Below are 17,005 nucleotides of genomic sequence, written 5' to 3'. Positions count from 1 at the left end.
CTCCTTTTCATTGGGTAGGAGAAAAAAGGGTCTGGTCTAGTTCAAATCCCATGTGGGATTCTTGGGTAAGCTGAGTCTTTGGCCACAATGTAATTTAAGTGCACAGGGTTATTAATACTGCATACTTGTGATGTAACCTCATGACATGACAAGACAGTTGTGGGATTCAAACCGGACCAGACCCTTTCCCCCCCTACCTAATGACAAAGAGAATAAAGCAGTCTGGCCACACGAGACTACTATTAAAACAACAAGCATACTGGTAGATAGTGACATACGTAGTAGGTGACCTATTCACTGGCATGAGCTCTCTATTAACTATTTTTGAACGTCATTAATAATGTGAAAGAAAATCAATATATACACACGCACACACATACAGACAGACAGGTGTGTAGTGTGTGTGTGTGTATTATTAAGTACATGTCGATCACAAATGACCACAAAGACTGCATGACTCAAAGATAAGACCAGTGTGGGCATGGTGCGTATTATACTTATTAAATACCATCATGATGATTACGATGAAAGTATACATATGAAACAAACAGTATGTAAGTCCTTAGACAAACATGTGGCCACATGCAGTAGGTCATTTATGGGCAAAGCAGAGAGAGAAAACCATCATTATTGATGAATAACATAGTCATAAGAGTTCATATTACAGTAGTAACTCTCCCTCTCTTAATATTATGAACTCTTGATAGTCAGGATACAAAAATAACTCTTAATATTATAAACCCTTGATAGTCAAGATACAAAAATAACTAGTAAGTGAGTGAGTCCTCTGACACACATGGCCACAGATAGGGCAATAAAATGCCCCACAAGTAGGTGTGGCATGCAAGGAAAAAAAGGTGATAAAAGAAACTTAACTACAATAAGTAAAATAATTAAAGTGGTCAATGTTCAAGATTCCCCAACCATTCTGGGCAATCTCTTGCCATGAAAATTCTCCTTGAAGAAGAAATTTAAACACCAATAGCTAAGTCAAAAATCCGTCTGCAGGTTGATTTAGTGACCTTGATCTCATTTTGAATATAGTTAGCTCAGTTCTGAATATGATGGCAGGTAATGGCCTAAAACACTTAGTTCCAAGTCAATTGTATTGTAAAAACAAACAACTCCTAGATGATCCCAGGCAAATTCTGACTGTAGCTCTTGGTACTCTCTCTTCTCTTGTTTTCAAACCCTAGCAGACTTGAGATGTTTTTCTGAATCTAAGGGACATGTCGGCTACTGAGTTGCTTCTTATATCTGGACGATATGGTGTAGTAAGTAGAGACAGAGGGATTGTTGCTTGTAGAGAGTCACTTGCACACATACCAGATAAGTCAGCATAAACTGAGACTGTGCTTAGTTCATAAAAAATTAGCAAGTTCAGTAGTCAAACAGTGCAGAACTTTGTTATGACGATATGTGAAGCAGCCCTGTGTCAAGGCACTGGGATAGCTACCCAAAATATGAGTAGTAGTAGGCTGAGTGCAACCACATAACAAGCACCTTGCCCCACATTGTATGTGCCAATTAATGCTTTAAATTGACTAATGTGGTTAGGGTGCCTGGGTTGCATCCAAGCAGCAATCTATTCCAGGTTCCACATCAAGATTCTAGTGTCACAGAATCCTTCAGTTTACTTTGGGCGGATGATGTATTCAGATGGTTATCATAGCATGAGCGTTCATCAGCTGCAGCTAGTTTCTTTACCTGCAGGTAAAGGTGACGAGCCATTGGGAGGGATGTTAATTTTGAATGGGCTTTAGACAAGACACAAGATGGAATAGTCAGCATTCTGTATTTACAAATAAGTATTCCCCAAGCATAATTGTAAACCCAGTTCCTGAAGTTGATAATCACCGGAGACACTAATACAGGATAGGAAGTTCAATTTTGTCTGTCTATATACTTGGGAAATGCTAGCTACAGCACACACCTGGATAGCTGGTACAGGATGAGGTTGCACTCCTAGGAAGGCTCAATCATTTTTAAGATGACAAACAGTTATGCTTTCCATTTTTAACAGTAATAGCCCCTTTAGTGACAATTATCCTACTATGGTATTAGAGGGGAACTACTATAGTATATTCACGTTGAGCTGAATCCTGAAAAAAGGCTAAAAATTAAAAATGGATTTTTTCTCAACAGAGTTAACATTTCAGCCAACCAGATGATTATTTGCAACAGCAAAGGTATCAACAACAGACACGTACGGTTTGGCTCCATTACAAGTTCGGGAAAGGGCTGTAATGGACACTGTACTTATATGGCTTCCCCATAGGAAATGTATTGTGAAAATTTTGATAGGCCATAAATATTATGTCAAACATTTGAACAAAAAGAGTTTGAAATATTTTTAGCGGGTCAAGCAGTACTACAAATGAGCCAAATTTCAGGATCGTGTGTAATTGCATCCATGAGTTATTAAATGTTTTTGAGGATTCAGCTCAACGTGAACATACTATAACATGGCTACAAAACTTCCTCATCGGTAGGCATCAACAAGTAATTCTTGACGGTTCAACCAGTGAGTCACATGCAGTTAACTCGGGTGTACCCCAAGGAACAATCTTAGCCCCTCTATTATTTTTATGTTATATTAATGACCTACCATTATCAATCAATGCCAACATTGGTCTGTATGCTGACGATACCATATTCACTCTACATCCGACTGTTTATCACTTCAAAATGATCTCAACTCCTTATCGCAATGGGGCACTAGATCTGGTATGTTTTTAAATCCTGATAAAAGTGTATTCATGAGAATTACTCGTAAACATCAATCCAATCACCTACAACTACACCATTAATGACATCTCTATCAAAGAAGTTTCATCTACCAAATATTTAGGAGTTACAATCACCAATGACTTGTCTTGGTCCACACATATTACTAACATCACATCCAAAGCTCTATCAGTCAAAGCATTCCTACAGAGAAATCTTAAGTCCTGCCCAGAACAAATTAAATTGAAATGTTATAATGCCATGATAAGACCAATCTTAGAATACGCCAATCCTGTCTGGTCCCCTCACATCAGAAGAGATATTGATAAGCTTGAAAGAGTACAGAGGCAATCTGCCAGATTCATTATGGCTGACTTCTCACGTTTCAGCAGCATATCCAACATGCTCATTGACCTTAACATTCCCAGTTTAGAACACCACAGACAAGTATCCAGTATCACCCTCCTCTACAAAATTGTTCATAATCTCATTGATATATCTCCTGTTGATTTAATCCCTGTCACTTCCAACACCAGAGGACATGACCAAAGATTTCATCACATCTATGCAAGGACCAATCAGTACAGTAATTCATTCTACCCTAGATCAATAAGACTGTGGAATTCACTCCCACCTGACCTAATCCAACAACAATCATTACAAATTTTTAAGCACCAACTGAAATTATTATTACTTTCCCCTACCAATCAGTAATCCCATAATCAATCACATTGTAAAACATTTTGTATGCATGTTTCATATGTACGTTAATCCTCAAACTGAGACTGCACATTTCTTGGAAAATAAAAATAAATAAGACAGCATCTACTGACAGCATCTACTGACAGATGGAAGCGAAGGAGAGAAACTATGTGATTGTGGTAGAGCCAGAGCTTGTACTCACCTCAATACATCGGTAGTGGATAATAGTTGGGATAGTAAACTACACATTTTCCTGTCAGGTAGCAGCAGATTCTAGAATATTCCATTGTATTGAATGCTCAGAAAAAAAGGAGTATCAATAATAATGAAAAAAGAGCAACAGATTTGGTGGCACTTAAAGGAAACTTCAAGAGACTTCCCTAAAAACTTTGTGACGCCCTCGGTAATAGATCTCGTGATGCCTCCAGGTAACTGAATATCCATTTCACTGTGGTGATTGCCATCAAACAAATATGACACCGGCACACTTTGAGGGCTTGAATAAAAGATCTAATTCAGTAGCCTTCTGATCCACTTGCTGCAGTACCCCTTGTGTCTCTAAACAGTCAGAAATTAATGTGGTATCATCCGCATATGCCTTGATTGAGTGTTTTGAGGATTGACAATACTTGGGTAAAGGAGATTTAGTGGTTGAGTAGTAGTAGTAGTAGTAGTAGTAGTAGTAGTAGTAGTGGGTCTATAGATTATGATTATGGTTGTGATTCAGGGTTGAGGCTAAGAAGCCTGTATTTATATCTACATATTTATACACACGTGTGGATATCTTGCTTGCATAACGTACCACTTGTGCAAATACTGTACATCTCTGTGTGCGCATGCGCATGCGCATACATTGATGAGTATCGGCGATAAAGTATACCCGGTAAGCGCCTATAAAAAGGTATTGTACTAAACTCGGAAACGCCGAAAAATGTCATCGATCTTGTGGTGGGGTGTAACCGTAGCTTTGTTTCTCGTCAAGGGAATCACTTCAAGCGATTCGCTAAATTGTAGTGATGTAAGATCAACGTCAAATTGGAGTGTACACATTGACAACCAAGCGGAACTGGATGACTTCATGAACAACGCAACATCTTTCACTGATGAAACTGCCAATAGGTGTATTCGACTATCACTGACAGGTGGGACGTACACACTAGATGTGTTGAAGATGATGCAGTTACAACTGGGAACTGGCGGCAGTCTTATTGTTGTGGGCGTGGCTGATTACGTGGAAATTGATTGCACTGCTAGCACGTCTAACCTGGACGAGCTGAGAAATATTTTCAAGCCAATATCGAATGTTTCGTTGGTAGCATTTGATGGGTTGATATTTAATAGCTGTCCAGTGCCCATAGTGATTGAAGAAGTGTCTGTTGTGGTGGTTAAGGATTGTGTGTTCCGGTAAGTAGCTATGCAGATAGGTTAAATTAATATCAAAAACGTTACACCCATGTTATTGGTGTTTGCTACTTAATTCTGTGTTATGTATTTCTTGATGTACTTTTAGTCTCTATGGCTAGATCATTGAGGGGAAATTGGGTCTGGTGTATTCCCAACAGCTGTCATGTACCTTTTTCTTCTGCCCAAGCTGTACCAAATATAAGCCACATGTAGATTTTTATGTTACTATTGTTCTGGCAATCATGTGAATGAAAAAACTTACATGAAACATGGATTAGTTTGTAATAAAGAGGTGGTTCGAACTTGGGACCTCCAGACATATACCATATGCCGAAAAGTTTGGCAGGAGAAACTTTAGTGAATTTGCTGTGATAAAGAAAAGGTTTGTGGCAAATTTGTTAGTAGCTAATAAAGATTTGTAATGGACAAATGAATTGGTGGATTATAGTTGTGAAGCACCGCTTGCTTGCCAAATTTACCTCCAACCAAACTTTCTGGCTATACAGTATACCCGTTGAGCCACTGCTTCCAACCTCCTTTGATTTCTACCAAGAAGGCACCAGTTGTAAGGAGGAGGAAACCTACATCTGGTAAAAAGAAAAGATGAATGTAACCCCTTGACCTAGGTTACCGTAGAACCTAAATATTTCAAGGGGCCATATTTTCGAGGTTGAGCAATGTTGCTAAAAATAATTTTTCATGAATTTGCAAACAATCCCAAAATGTATTAGACTAACTATATGGAGGTCTAAATCCCAAAACCTTGAAATTTCTCCCTTGCTGTGTTGGCCAAATAGTCTAATTGCTGGCTGTTTATTTCTCAGACTATCCTCGTCAAGTGTGATGCCTATCAACCACTCATAAATTGTTATTCAGATAAGTGACAATTTCCAACAATTATTTACTCTTTGGGAGATCAATAGGTACCTCTTTATTCCAACTGGACAAGTCTATCCTTCAAGGTGCCTTGGCATTGCATTATTGATGGCCTCCCCTAGCATACACCTTTCTTTTTGTGGCTGTGGAGTGTGGAGTTACCTTGTCTGTGGATCATGTTTTCTCTTGTCTTACATCATAATGAGATAAGGGCCTCATTGCCATCGCTTTTCAGGTGTGTTTCCACTCAAGAAGGGAAGTTAGTGAGGTTGCCACTCTAAGGGATGTTTTGTCAAGTTCCATTAAGGAGCCAAGTGGCAGCTTTCATGTTGTCTTGGATTCTCATTATTTCAGTCAGTGCATTTGTGGTACATGTTGTTTCCACTATTAGGTGTAAGTGGTGTCTCGCCTGTCTGAGCAATATGCTATTAGTCACATCTTAATTTGTGCTATTGTCTTACACGTGTCATTCATTGTGCTGGGGGTGGTTGGCAAGGACAATCCATTTAACATTACTAAGAGGTTTGCCTGTTGAGCATAATGTCTTTTATTGTGTATATGAATGAAGGTTTTATGGATTTAATTGGCCCACGATGGGTACTTTTGTACCCTGCAACCCTAACTCACCTTGAACTCACAAAAACTTCCTTCATACATCTAGTGTGACTTGATAAACTAGTGAACTGCATCCCTGGCTAGATGTATAAATTACGTGGCCAAGAAGTAGAAAGTACGTGCTGCAACGGTCGTACCTGGCTGCTAGAACAATAGCAACTTCATTCTTATGACAGGATCAGGTCTCCTAGGCTATAGCTAGGTAAACACATGTATATGCTTAATGTGGACCCTTCACTAGAAAATATTTCTGTATCTGAAGCATCACTGCATTAGTGACAAATAAAAGTGAAGTTTGATGGTCTGCCTAGTATAGTAATATTGTTTGCTTGCACATTGTTTATAATATTGTTTGACTATTCCAGGAATAATGAGCACGGTGGATTAAATATTTTCAACTCTCCAAATGTCACAGTAAAGAACTGCAAATTTACTGATAACAATGCTACTAGTTACTTTGGTAGAAAACCATTCCAAGGTCATGGTGGTGGCTTATCCATTGCATTCAATGTTCAACTGGCTCAGCTGAACAGTGCAAATGTTTTTGTCTCAGATTGTGAGTTTATCAACAACCGAGCAGACCCTCCAGATGATTTGTTTGCATCAACAACAAACTTGATAGAAGATGCCATTTTCAGTGGAAGAGGTGGTGGATTGGCTATGCCAATTAGTGCCTCCTTCCCATTAAATGTGGTAGTCAATAACAGTGTATTTATAAATAACTTTGCTGAGAATTATGGTGGTGGATTGTACTGTTTTATGAGTGGAACTAATGGCAATCAGACATACATGTTTGGCAATAACACATTCAGAGGGAATCTAGCACTTATTGGCTCTGGTGCTATGAATTTTGGAAATTTCGCTCAAACAGCTCTTTTCTCAACTCTTCATAGCACCATTTATGGCTGTATATTTGATGGGAATGTAGCTCACATTGGTGGTTGCTCACATATATTCCCTTCTTATTATGGATATGGTGGTAACTTTGTTAAACTTCAAGACTGTACATTCACCAACAACACATCAATAGAATATGGTGGTGCTGTTGATGTGACATCATACAATGCTTACCAGAGTAGGCAACACTATGAACCAGTGGAGTTTATTAATTGGTAATGTCAAAATGATGTGAAATTTATAGTGTGGATACAGCGCTGTTTGTTTATAGCGTATTTGATGGCAATTTTGGTGGAAATGGTGGCATTGCTGACTTCAGTTTTTTCAGTGGGAAGTTTGAAAATGTTACATTTGATCGAAATACAGGACCTGCAGTTCGTGTAAGTGTGTGTGAGTGCGTGTGTGTGTGTGCATGCGTGTGTGTAGGTGTGTGTGTGTGTGTGTGTGTGTGTGTGTGTGTGTGTGTGTGTGTGTGTGTGTGTGTGTGTGTGTGTGTGTGTGTGTGTGTGTGTGTGCAGGCAATGTGAAGCAGCATAGCCTAGTGGCTATAACATTAGCCTGGTAATCAAAAGGTTCCAGGTTTGATTCCTTGTTATTCCCAGTTGCTGTTGCCTTGGACAAACACTTTACCCAGTCTATCCAGCTATTTAAATGGGGACCTAGTGATGTGGTATCAACTGGAGATGTATCCTGCCTAGCTGTAGCACCTGGTGTACCTGGTGTTAACTGGGCAGCTGTTCATGTCTCACACAGCAGGTGAAAGTCCAGGTGGGACTTCAGGTACCTACACCTTCACCTGTGAGACAGGGAAATTGGAAACAGTGGAAATTGAAAACTGAAACTGAAAACTGAAACTGAAAAACTGAAACGAAAAAACTGAAACGGAAAAACTAAAATTGGTCAAAACTTCATATTAACAGGTACCTCTTAACAAAGACCACCTCTGTAATAAGACCACCTGTATAATAAGACCGCCTCTAATAAGACCACCTCATTATAGTAGCTATGTCAAGTAGGTCCAACAAAAAGGCCTTTAGGTGTACTCATAATGTAATAAAGTATCAATCAATCAGACAGTACTTAAAAGTTAAAACGACAGCTGCAGGGTTGTACATAAGGATATACTATCTTACCATACCTCGACCTAAAATCCATGGTCATGTCACGACCTAAAGTCCATGGTCATGTCACAATGAAAATGGAGTAATTGCATGCACAATTACTCTGCTGATACTGGATTTCTCATGAATTGTGCATGATTTAAGAGTTACATAGTTAAATTAATGATCTTGGACTTTGTATCTTGGTAATAGTTGGACACTCGTGATAGGTGTCTTCGAGGATTTAAAAACCTGTCAATATTTACCTGCGCCTCGGTAATTACTGATGTCACCTCAGGTTTTTAAGTCTTCGAGGATGCTTATTACGTGTGCCTAACAATTATTAAGACACAAAGTCAAGAATCATTAATGTTGATTTTGTAACTATGCAACTCCTAAATCATGCACAATAATATTCATGAGAAATCCATTATCAAATTCAATTATGCATGCAATTGCTCCATTTTCATTTGTGACATGACCATGGACTTTAGGTCTTGGCATGATAAGATAGTATATCCTTTTGTACAACCCTGCAGCTGTCATTTCAACTTTTAAGTACTGTCTGATTGATTGATACTTTATTACATTATGAGTACACCTTAGCTATATTTTTGGACCTACTTGACATAGCTACTATAATGAGGTGGTCTTATTTAGAGGCGGTCTTATTATAGAGGTGGTCTTATTATAGAGGTGGTCTTTGTTAAGAGGTACCTGTTAATATGAAGTTTTGACCAATTTTAGTTTTTCAGTTTCAGTTTTTCCATTTCAGTTTTTCAGTTTCAGTTTTCAGTTTCAGTTTTCAATTTCCACTGTTTCCAATGTCCCTGTGAGACAAGGTACAGCCTCTTGTGGGCTACTGGTCCTACCCCAGGAGGGCTTACCTGCACTGACCCACAACATTCCAGTGCTGGTTCACTAGGTAGATGTGACTGTGGTAGCATGGCATTTCTGTGTGTATGCTGCCCCAGCTGTTAAAATGGGGACCTGGTGGCCTGGTGCCAACTGGGGAAGCAGCCCACCCAGCTGTAACATCAATGGGTACCTGGTGTAAACTGGGAAAGCAAACCCTCAATTGTCCATGTCTCATATAGTAGTTGAAGGTCCAGGTGGGACTTTGGGTGTCCACACCTTCAACTGTGAGACATGGTACAGCCTCCTGCGGGTTACTAGTCCTGCCCCAGGAGGGCATGCCTGCGCTGACTCATAGTGCCTGAGTGGCACACAGGTGCCCCAGTGCTGGCTACTGGGCAGCGTGACCGCTTAGCGGCAGCTGAAGGCTTTGCTTTGGCTTGTGTGTGTGTGTGTGTGTGTGTGTGTGTGTGTGTGTGTGTGTGTGTGTGTGTGTGTGTGTGTGTGTTGTACAACTTGTTTTACTAGATGTAATACTCATATTTTTGATGTAATCTTTTTAAAGGCAATCGGTGCCACAGTTGACTTCTATGGAAATGTTTCACTCACTAATAATGATGTTGAAGGCTTTGATGGTGGAGCAATGTACATGTTGACCTTCAGTCAAATGACTCTGAACAGTGGAGCACAACTAGAGTTTGTTAATAACACAGGAGGGTATGATATATGCATAATATAGCAGTGTTACTGTGTCATTGAGTGATGGTTGTTCTAGGTTGGGTGCTGCTATTGTGGTTGAGACAGGAACTGTGTTACCATTCTTTACTAAGAATTACTACAATCCATTGTGTTTTATCCAGTATGGCGACACGTTAATACCACCAGTGTCCTGGGACAAGGTCTGTAAACTCTGTATTTCACTTTTACTAAACTGACAACTTTATTTTTGGTTTTGCATATACCCACAGGTTTCTATGAAGTTCACAGGCAATAGAGCTCTTATAGGATCTGCAATATATGCTAACAGGATGGACCTGTGTTCTTGGTACTCATTTGAAACTCCATACTTCTATACTGACAGTAGTGATGTGTTGCGATGGCCATTCGTCACTTATGGGTACATTATGTCCTGTGTTTTGATATGGAGTCACAATTTACACTATATACAGTGATGAAAGAAGAAACTTTAACATCAATTCTGGTCATAATGTGGAGGCTTCGTCAAACCAGTCACTAGCTGTACAGACACCAGCTGTTGATTTTATAGTTCACAGTAGTAATGTCAGTTCATTTCTGACAGTCATGGTGCAGTAGTAACTTGTATAATCTCATTTTTAGATTGCAGGCTATCCGGGAGAAACCTTAGAAGTGGCTATATCACCCTTTGATGAACAAAACTTTCTGACATCAGAGAATTTTCGTATTTTAGACAATTCAAACAATGATGTAAGTTTGGCGCCTATACTATGACCGCCAGTTTGATTTTATTTAGATGTATTTGAGATTGGTTTTTATAAGACTTTGTCTTCCTTGTACCAATTAACAAATAATATTAATATATATTTACAACTCAATTGCTTTATATTACATAGGACATCTCATTTGCATTTACTCCCACTGCTCAAACAGTGCAGCCATCCAGCTCTTCACTGATGGTGAAATACAGTGTGAAAAGTGCTAAAGGAATAAGCAATGATTTGTTGAACAAGCCCTACACCATTGAAGTGTTGGCACTCAGGACACAATCTGCAGTGAGTAGACCTAACTAAGTGTATTATTGGTTGAAACTGGATTGGGTGATCTGGACACCTGTTACATTTGTCTTGGTTAGGGAGCCCCCTTCCATATCAGATACTACAGTTCTTATACAGTAAAGTACACAAAGAATTGCAATATTCTATTCTATTTTTTCTAGCCTGTGGCTGAGTTATAGGTATTACAAGTTGCTAACATGTAGTCTCATGCGTCGAACTAGTTGACACAATTATTTACAAGCAATGAGCAAACAAAGTGAGTGTGCAATCTAGAAGCAACTACAATCTGTACAATCTACTAAATTGTTTTTGGATGTCACTGTGGCTAGTTTCATGTGCATGCTCACACAAGTAAACGTCCACAGCCATCTTTGGTGTTTAGCTGCACTTGACAGAGTCAAAGCTATAGTCGGAGCAGTAGTGTAAGTTGGTCTGTTATGGAAGCAACCCTGACCCAGTTTCATACCGCATACCAGTAAATAAATAGCAAATGAGCTGTATTTCACCAAATATTATAAACAGTTCTATCCATTATTTAATAATGGTTATTATACACTGTCTTCTTTTTCACATGTAGCTGGTTCAACGTGAAGTGAAGTCTTTTAATTTAATGATAAGACCATGTCCTCCTGGCCACACACTAAGTGTCACAGATACTAAGGATGAATACCAGTGTCAATGTAATGATAATGATAATAATATTATTGACTGCATCCCTAATGAGAGAAAGGTTATATTGGAGGTAAGTAACAATGTGTGCTGTTTACCACATATATTATTGTGTGACTTACAATACAGCAAGGTCTATGGGCACACTTCATAAGCAATGGTTCAATGGAGAACATATTGGAATATCATCATTGTCCACCGGGTTACTGTCAGTGTAGTAAAGTGGATGATAATTCTGAGGCTTGTACTAGTGTGTATTCTTATGATAATGAGAATGATCAGTGTGTGTGTGATAGGGAAGGTAAATGACATAGCTACTGATTGACAAAACATCATCCTATGTTGTATTTTCACTTAGGAGTGTTGTGTGGACGATGTACACATGAAAAAGGAGTCAGTGTGCTGCTCAACAAGTGCAAGTCATGTGGATATGCTAACATACTGTTTTTACCATTGCTATGTAAGTAACATTCCTGAATATCCTTTCTTCTGCACTAACTGCCTGTGGTACATCTTTGAATTAAAAAGCTAACTGGTAGCCATTAAGTTACTGTGTACAAAAAATACAACAAATCTGTGTGAAGTTTGCAGTGAGTCTACTGTCCAAATATTCTGTCTTACATAATTAGTGTTGTAAATGCAAGTACCAAAAAAACTGGGAAGCCATGCTATTGATTTGTATGCAACACTTGAAATTGTGCATAAACGTATGAAGCACATTTATATTTGACTGTTATGTCATTTTGTAGCGGTGATTGATGCAGTGGTGATAACAGTCATTTTAATCTTCTCCATTTCACTGCCGATGTGGTTGTATCCAATAATATTTTACCTACAGGTGGGCATTGTGTGTTGGTGGTACATCTAAAAACTGTCACTAGATATACATCGTATAGTAAATTTTATGATTTTTCAAATTGATTGTTATTCATTTAAAAATTGCACTCAAAATGTGTGCTCACTCCATTGTAGTCTGGTACCACTTGTCCCTTCACAAAATGTAAGGGTCTGGTGTGAAATACAAATACCAAAAGGAATTTAATTAGACACACACGTAACTGCTTGTTTCGTCAGATGATTCCCTTTAATTTGAACAAAAGCATTGCATTGCCAAGGTGACTTCTGTGTGAACATCATTGGTATGCATTAATTGGTTACTGAAATGATTTAGTATATGCATTTTACCAGACCCTTACTTTTTGCAAAGGGATGGGTGGTGCCAGTCTAAGTCCATTTATTGTTCAAAGATCAAAAATGATGTTGTTTAAGTGTTATCTAGAGCAGAACATTATAAGGCATAATACAAGTCAGCTGGAGAATGAATTGTAGTGCCAGAAACTGTACATGTCATAATACCTGACCAGATAGTTGTGATCAGCCACCATGCCATCTTTAGAACATTGCCACAGTGTATCAAAACTATCTTGTTGACAGCATTGATACAGTCACAATATGCAAATTTCTTCAACTTACTAAATAAAGACTCTGTTTTGTATGACTCCATATAAATGATACACCCCATTAAAAAAGTAATTTGTTGATAAATTCTCCTTCAAAATTTTGAACGGTAATGATTTGTGGAAAGTTTACCCCTTATAGAACCTACTGTATATACAAGGTTGAAATTTTTCTTCAACTGGAATACAAATTCAGGTGTACATTATTTTGCCAGTCTTTTCGGATTCTAATGTTTTCTTCTTACCACATAAGATATGTGGCACTACAGGAAACTTAAAAAAACTTGTGTCTTGGAGAATTAGTGATTATTATGAAATTATTGCTGTGGCTAAATTTGTATCTCAGATGTAAAATACCTGTACTACAGTTTGTTAAGCTTCGTGTTTGTTTTTAGGTTATTCCAATTGTTTCACAGTACTTCCCAATGACATTTGACATTGCTCAACATTATGTAAGTGTCTGGTGAGCTGTGAGATCAGATATCACCTTGTTTGTTTCAGTTACACTACATCAGCAGTGCTGCCAACCTTTACTTCCCATATGACTTCTGTCTGTACCCTGGAATGACTGCATTAGCCTCATACAGTTTCAGATATATTCCGTTTCTATTGACAGTTATCATATCAGTTGTACTGTACACTGCTAACAGGTGAACATATTTTTGTATATTCAGCAAGTCAGTGTCTACTGAACAGGAAGTTTAAGATTGCTAAGAACATGAGGTTGTCATGGAGTGGACTGTGGCTACTGATACTACTGTTATACACTGATGTGATGAACACTTCAGTGTCCATCCTCAACTGTCCGCTATTGAGTGACCCTGATGGGACCAAGAGACCGGTGCGCTCTCCATAGTCGTGTGTGTGTGTGTGCGTGCGTGCGTGCGTACGTGCGTGCGTGCGTGCGTGCGTGCGTGCGTGCATCCGTGTGTGTGTGTGTGTATACACTTCATGTGCATGTTACAAACTATAGTGTACAAGCTAGGTGTACCAGGGCCAGTAGCTAACATTCTTTACATGAAATGAGTTTAACTTTGTTGACAGACTCCATCATATAAATATGTATGACTGTGCATTTTATTAGAGCATAAACAAATAAATAAATAAAAACCTTATCACCAGTGCTTAAGCAGTGTATATTACTATAAAACTTACGCCATGTAAACACAACGTATTATATACTGCGTGCACTTATAGAGATGGTATGTTGATGGAACAGTGAAGTGTTTCACTGGAGGACACCTTCCATTAGCAATTGTAGCTGTCCTTGTGTTGATATTCTGTGTTCTGATAATGGTGTTTGTGACAGCTGTTGTCATGAGGAAGATTAAGGTATGTGTGTATTGGTGCCATCCTATATGTTTACATATCTGATACAGAAACACTGGGCATTTTCTATGGCCAAACTCCTAAAGGCTCCATATGCTGAGGACCACAGTTGGTGGGCACCTGTAGAATTACTTAGAAGAATTTTATTCATTATTTTCATAATCATCTTACCTGGTAATCTGGTAAGTATATACTCAGGCAGGTAGCAGCCATTCATGTCAACATTATAACAGGCTCCAGTGTTGTTATTCACCATGGTGTGTGTGGCAGTGATTGCTTACACTAAACCATTTGGAACAATTTATGTTAATGTTCTGGAGGTGTTTACACATGTGACCATTCTGTTGTTGCTCAGTATTGCATCAACAAATCGATTTGAGGTTTGTGTGATAATGTACATCACTGAAGTTCATACAACACATACAGGATCCAGTGTTTAAGACTGAAAGTGATATTAAGGAGTCACTGGTTGATGATTGTGGTAATGTGAACGCTCTCAGTGAACATGCAGCAATGTTAGTACCATTCTACTATCTGCCACTGCTGGTGTTAATTGTGATACTCATAAAAAAGATAGTGGACAAAATTTATGCTTGGCAACTCAGATTTAGGAAAAGGTCAGTTCTCATAATGATACCAGGTGGCCTAATTCTGATGTTCCTCATTCCACAGTTCTTATAAGAAATTTTCTAATGCTGGTTATACCAAAAGCTTTAATACAATAACAGCAAGTCAGCCTGTACTATCATCCTATGTGGAATTTGACGACGATGATGGTTTGGTCTTAATTTCTAAAAGTTCTGAACAATCTGATGACTTTTAATCAGTTTACTTTTAAATATAACTGCATGTATATATGCCATATACATAAATTAAGGTTCCAATTACTTGTTTACATGCCCTGTCAATTTGTTTTCATTTGCATCAATGAGCCTGTGAGACATTTATTTTATTTATTTATTTTTGACTTTACAGCATGCAGAATTACAATGATACATGGTTACAACAGATTAGTGGCTACAGGTATGCTGAAGGTCTACTGCCTGTGCCAGTGGCCTAAAAATAATTACAATTGATTAGTTATAGTTATATATATAGTGATTAGTTAGGAAAAAAATACGTATATTACAAAAGTGATTGTTATTACAAGGGCTACAATCAAAATTAGGTGGTTTGGGGGACTTGTTACAATGGCTACAGGGACATAAAAACGAATATGTACATAGAGTGCTGCTAGCTATATGTACTGCTGATTTGATCTTTTTTTTTGCTTCACAAAGTCAGACAATGTTATATGTAGGGTGGTCTTGAGACATGCATGACTATAAAAAGTGTAGACTTGACACTAAAAATTCTGCAAGAAAAATGCGTATTAGCAAGAGTTCATAATATATAATTATCAAGACTCACGGTAGTGAGTCACGAGGCCAAGAAGCACAAAGCGCGCGCCCACAATAATAAACACGCGACCACTCATTTACATGAGAGATCGATTACGCAATCTTTTAAAATCCGCATGGCGAAATCTCAGCCTTACTAAAAGATTCTACCTCGAAACCAGTGGGAATGTAACCTTTGTATAATGAATATCTACCACACGAAAAGTCAGGCAAATTGTTGGAGTAGTTTGTTCCATCGCCCACCCATTTACAATGCATTAATTACATTACTAATTCAAATGTGCATCGTTCTTTTCATTTTCTTCGTCATCGCATCCCATTGGGGCGATTTTCTTTCAACCATGAAGTCGTATTGTAAAAAAGCTACTAAAAATTTACAATTGGTTTCTACTTGGCCATCTTTTTGCACTGTAGCTATATTAAAATAAAGGCAGTGGTTATTGAACCGAAAGTCGGTTCAATAAGCCGGGCTCGCTATTGAACCGACAGTAAAACTTAGACAAAAAAGGGTCACTAAATGAAAAAAAAAACCCCACAAAACTCAACCTGGCCTCGAACCCTGGACTACTGGAACTGTAAGCAGTGCCGGGCTTAGCTACCACTGTGCTACCATCCGCCACAATGACATCCGAGATTTGACTGCAGAATTAATGTCAGAGGTTTGTCATGATGTAGCTATCTACTGAACCTCCCCTTCAGCCCTTGAGTGGTGAATCTCTCTCCCTACGTACAGCTAACCAAGATGTCGGTGCTCGCTTGGACATCAAGGCTTCTGGATTCTGCGGTTCTCGGTTTGAACTGTGACCTACTTTTTTTGATGTTAGAATATTTAACCCTTATGCCCCTTCAAACCGTTGTAATCCCTATCGCCAGCATGAAACTTCGAAGCGCCGTCAGTATGAGGAGAGAGTGCGAGAGGTGGAACATGGTAATTTTAGTCCTCTTGTTTTTTTCAACTTCTGGAGGCATGGGTGCCTCCACCACTGTGGCTTACAAGCGCCTGGCCTTCCTCCTATCTTGTAAGTGGAAATCACCCTATACTGTAGGGTGATGAGCTGGCTTCGCTGCCATCTTGGCTTCTCCTTATTGCACTCTACCATCATGTGCATAAGGGGTTCTCGCTCCTCCTCTGGTCATCCCTTTAAGGGTCATGTTCCAGCATCAGTTGACCTTGCACTGGGGGAGGGGCGTCTTGGGGCCGTTTAAGCCCCATTTCCTTT

General features: G+C 38.8%; 1 protein-coding gene across 1 annotated transcript; it reads left to right on the top strand.

Moving 5' to 3' along the window:
* The first annotated feature begins 4,323 nt into the window (after nt 1-4,323).
* Nucleotides 4,324-15,395, top strand: LOC136249932 (uncharacterized). The gene is made up of 21 exons (XM_066042069.1): nt 4,324-4,833; nt 6,690-7,436; nt 7,493-7,601; nt 9,742-9,893; nt 9,952-10,075; nt 10,145-10,293; nt 10,346-10,457; nt 10,515-10,622; nt 10,769-10,927; nt 11,508-11,672; nt 11,729-11,900; nt 11,958-12,059; nt 12,349-12,437; nt 13,452-13,508; nt 13,558-13,706; nt 13,753-13,897; nt 14,254-14,388; nt 14,436-14,567; nt 14,619-14,765; nt 14,812-15,002; nt 15,058-15,395. The coding sequence occupies exons 1-21, from the start codon at nt 4,361-4,363 to the stop codon at nt 15,206-15,208; spliced, it is 3,768 nt and encodes a 1,255-aa protein (XP_065898141.1). The 5' UTR covers nt 4,324-4,360; the 3' UTR covers nt 15,209-15,395.
* Nucleotides 15,396-17,005: the final 1,610 nt, after the last annotated feature.

Source organism: Dysidea avara, chromosome 3 (assembly GCF_963678975.1).
Source record: "Dysidea avara chromosome 3, odDysAvar1.4, whole genome shotgun sequence".
Lineage (NCBI taxonomy): Eukaryota > Metazoa > Porifera > Demospongiae > Dictyoceratida > Dysideidae > Dysidea > Dysidea avara.
The sequence above is the reverse complement of the archived record's forward strand: the minus strand, read 5'-3'. Positions and strand labels throughout refer to the sequence as shown.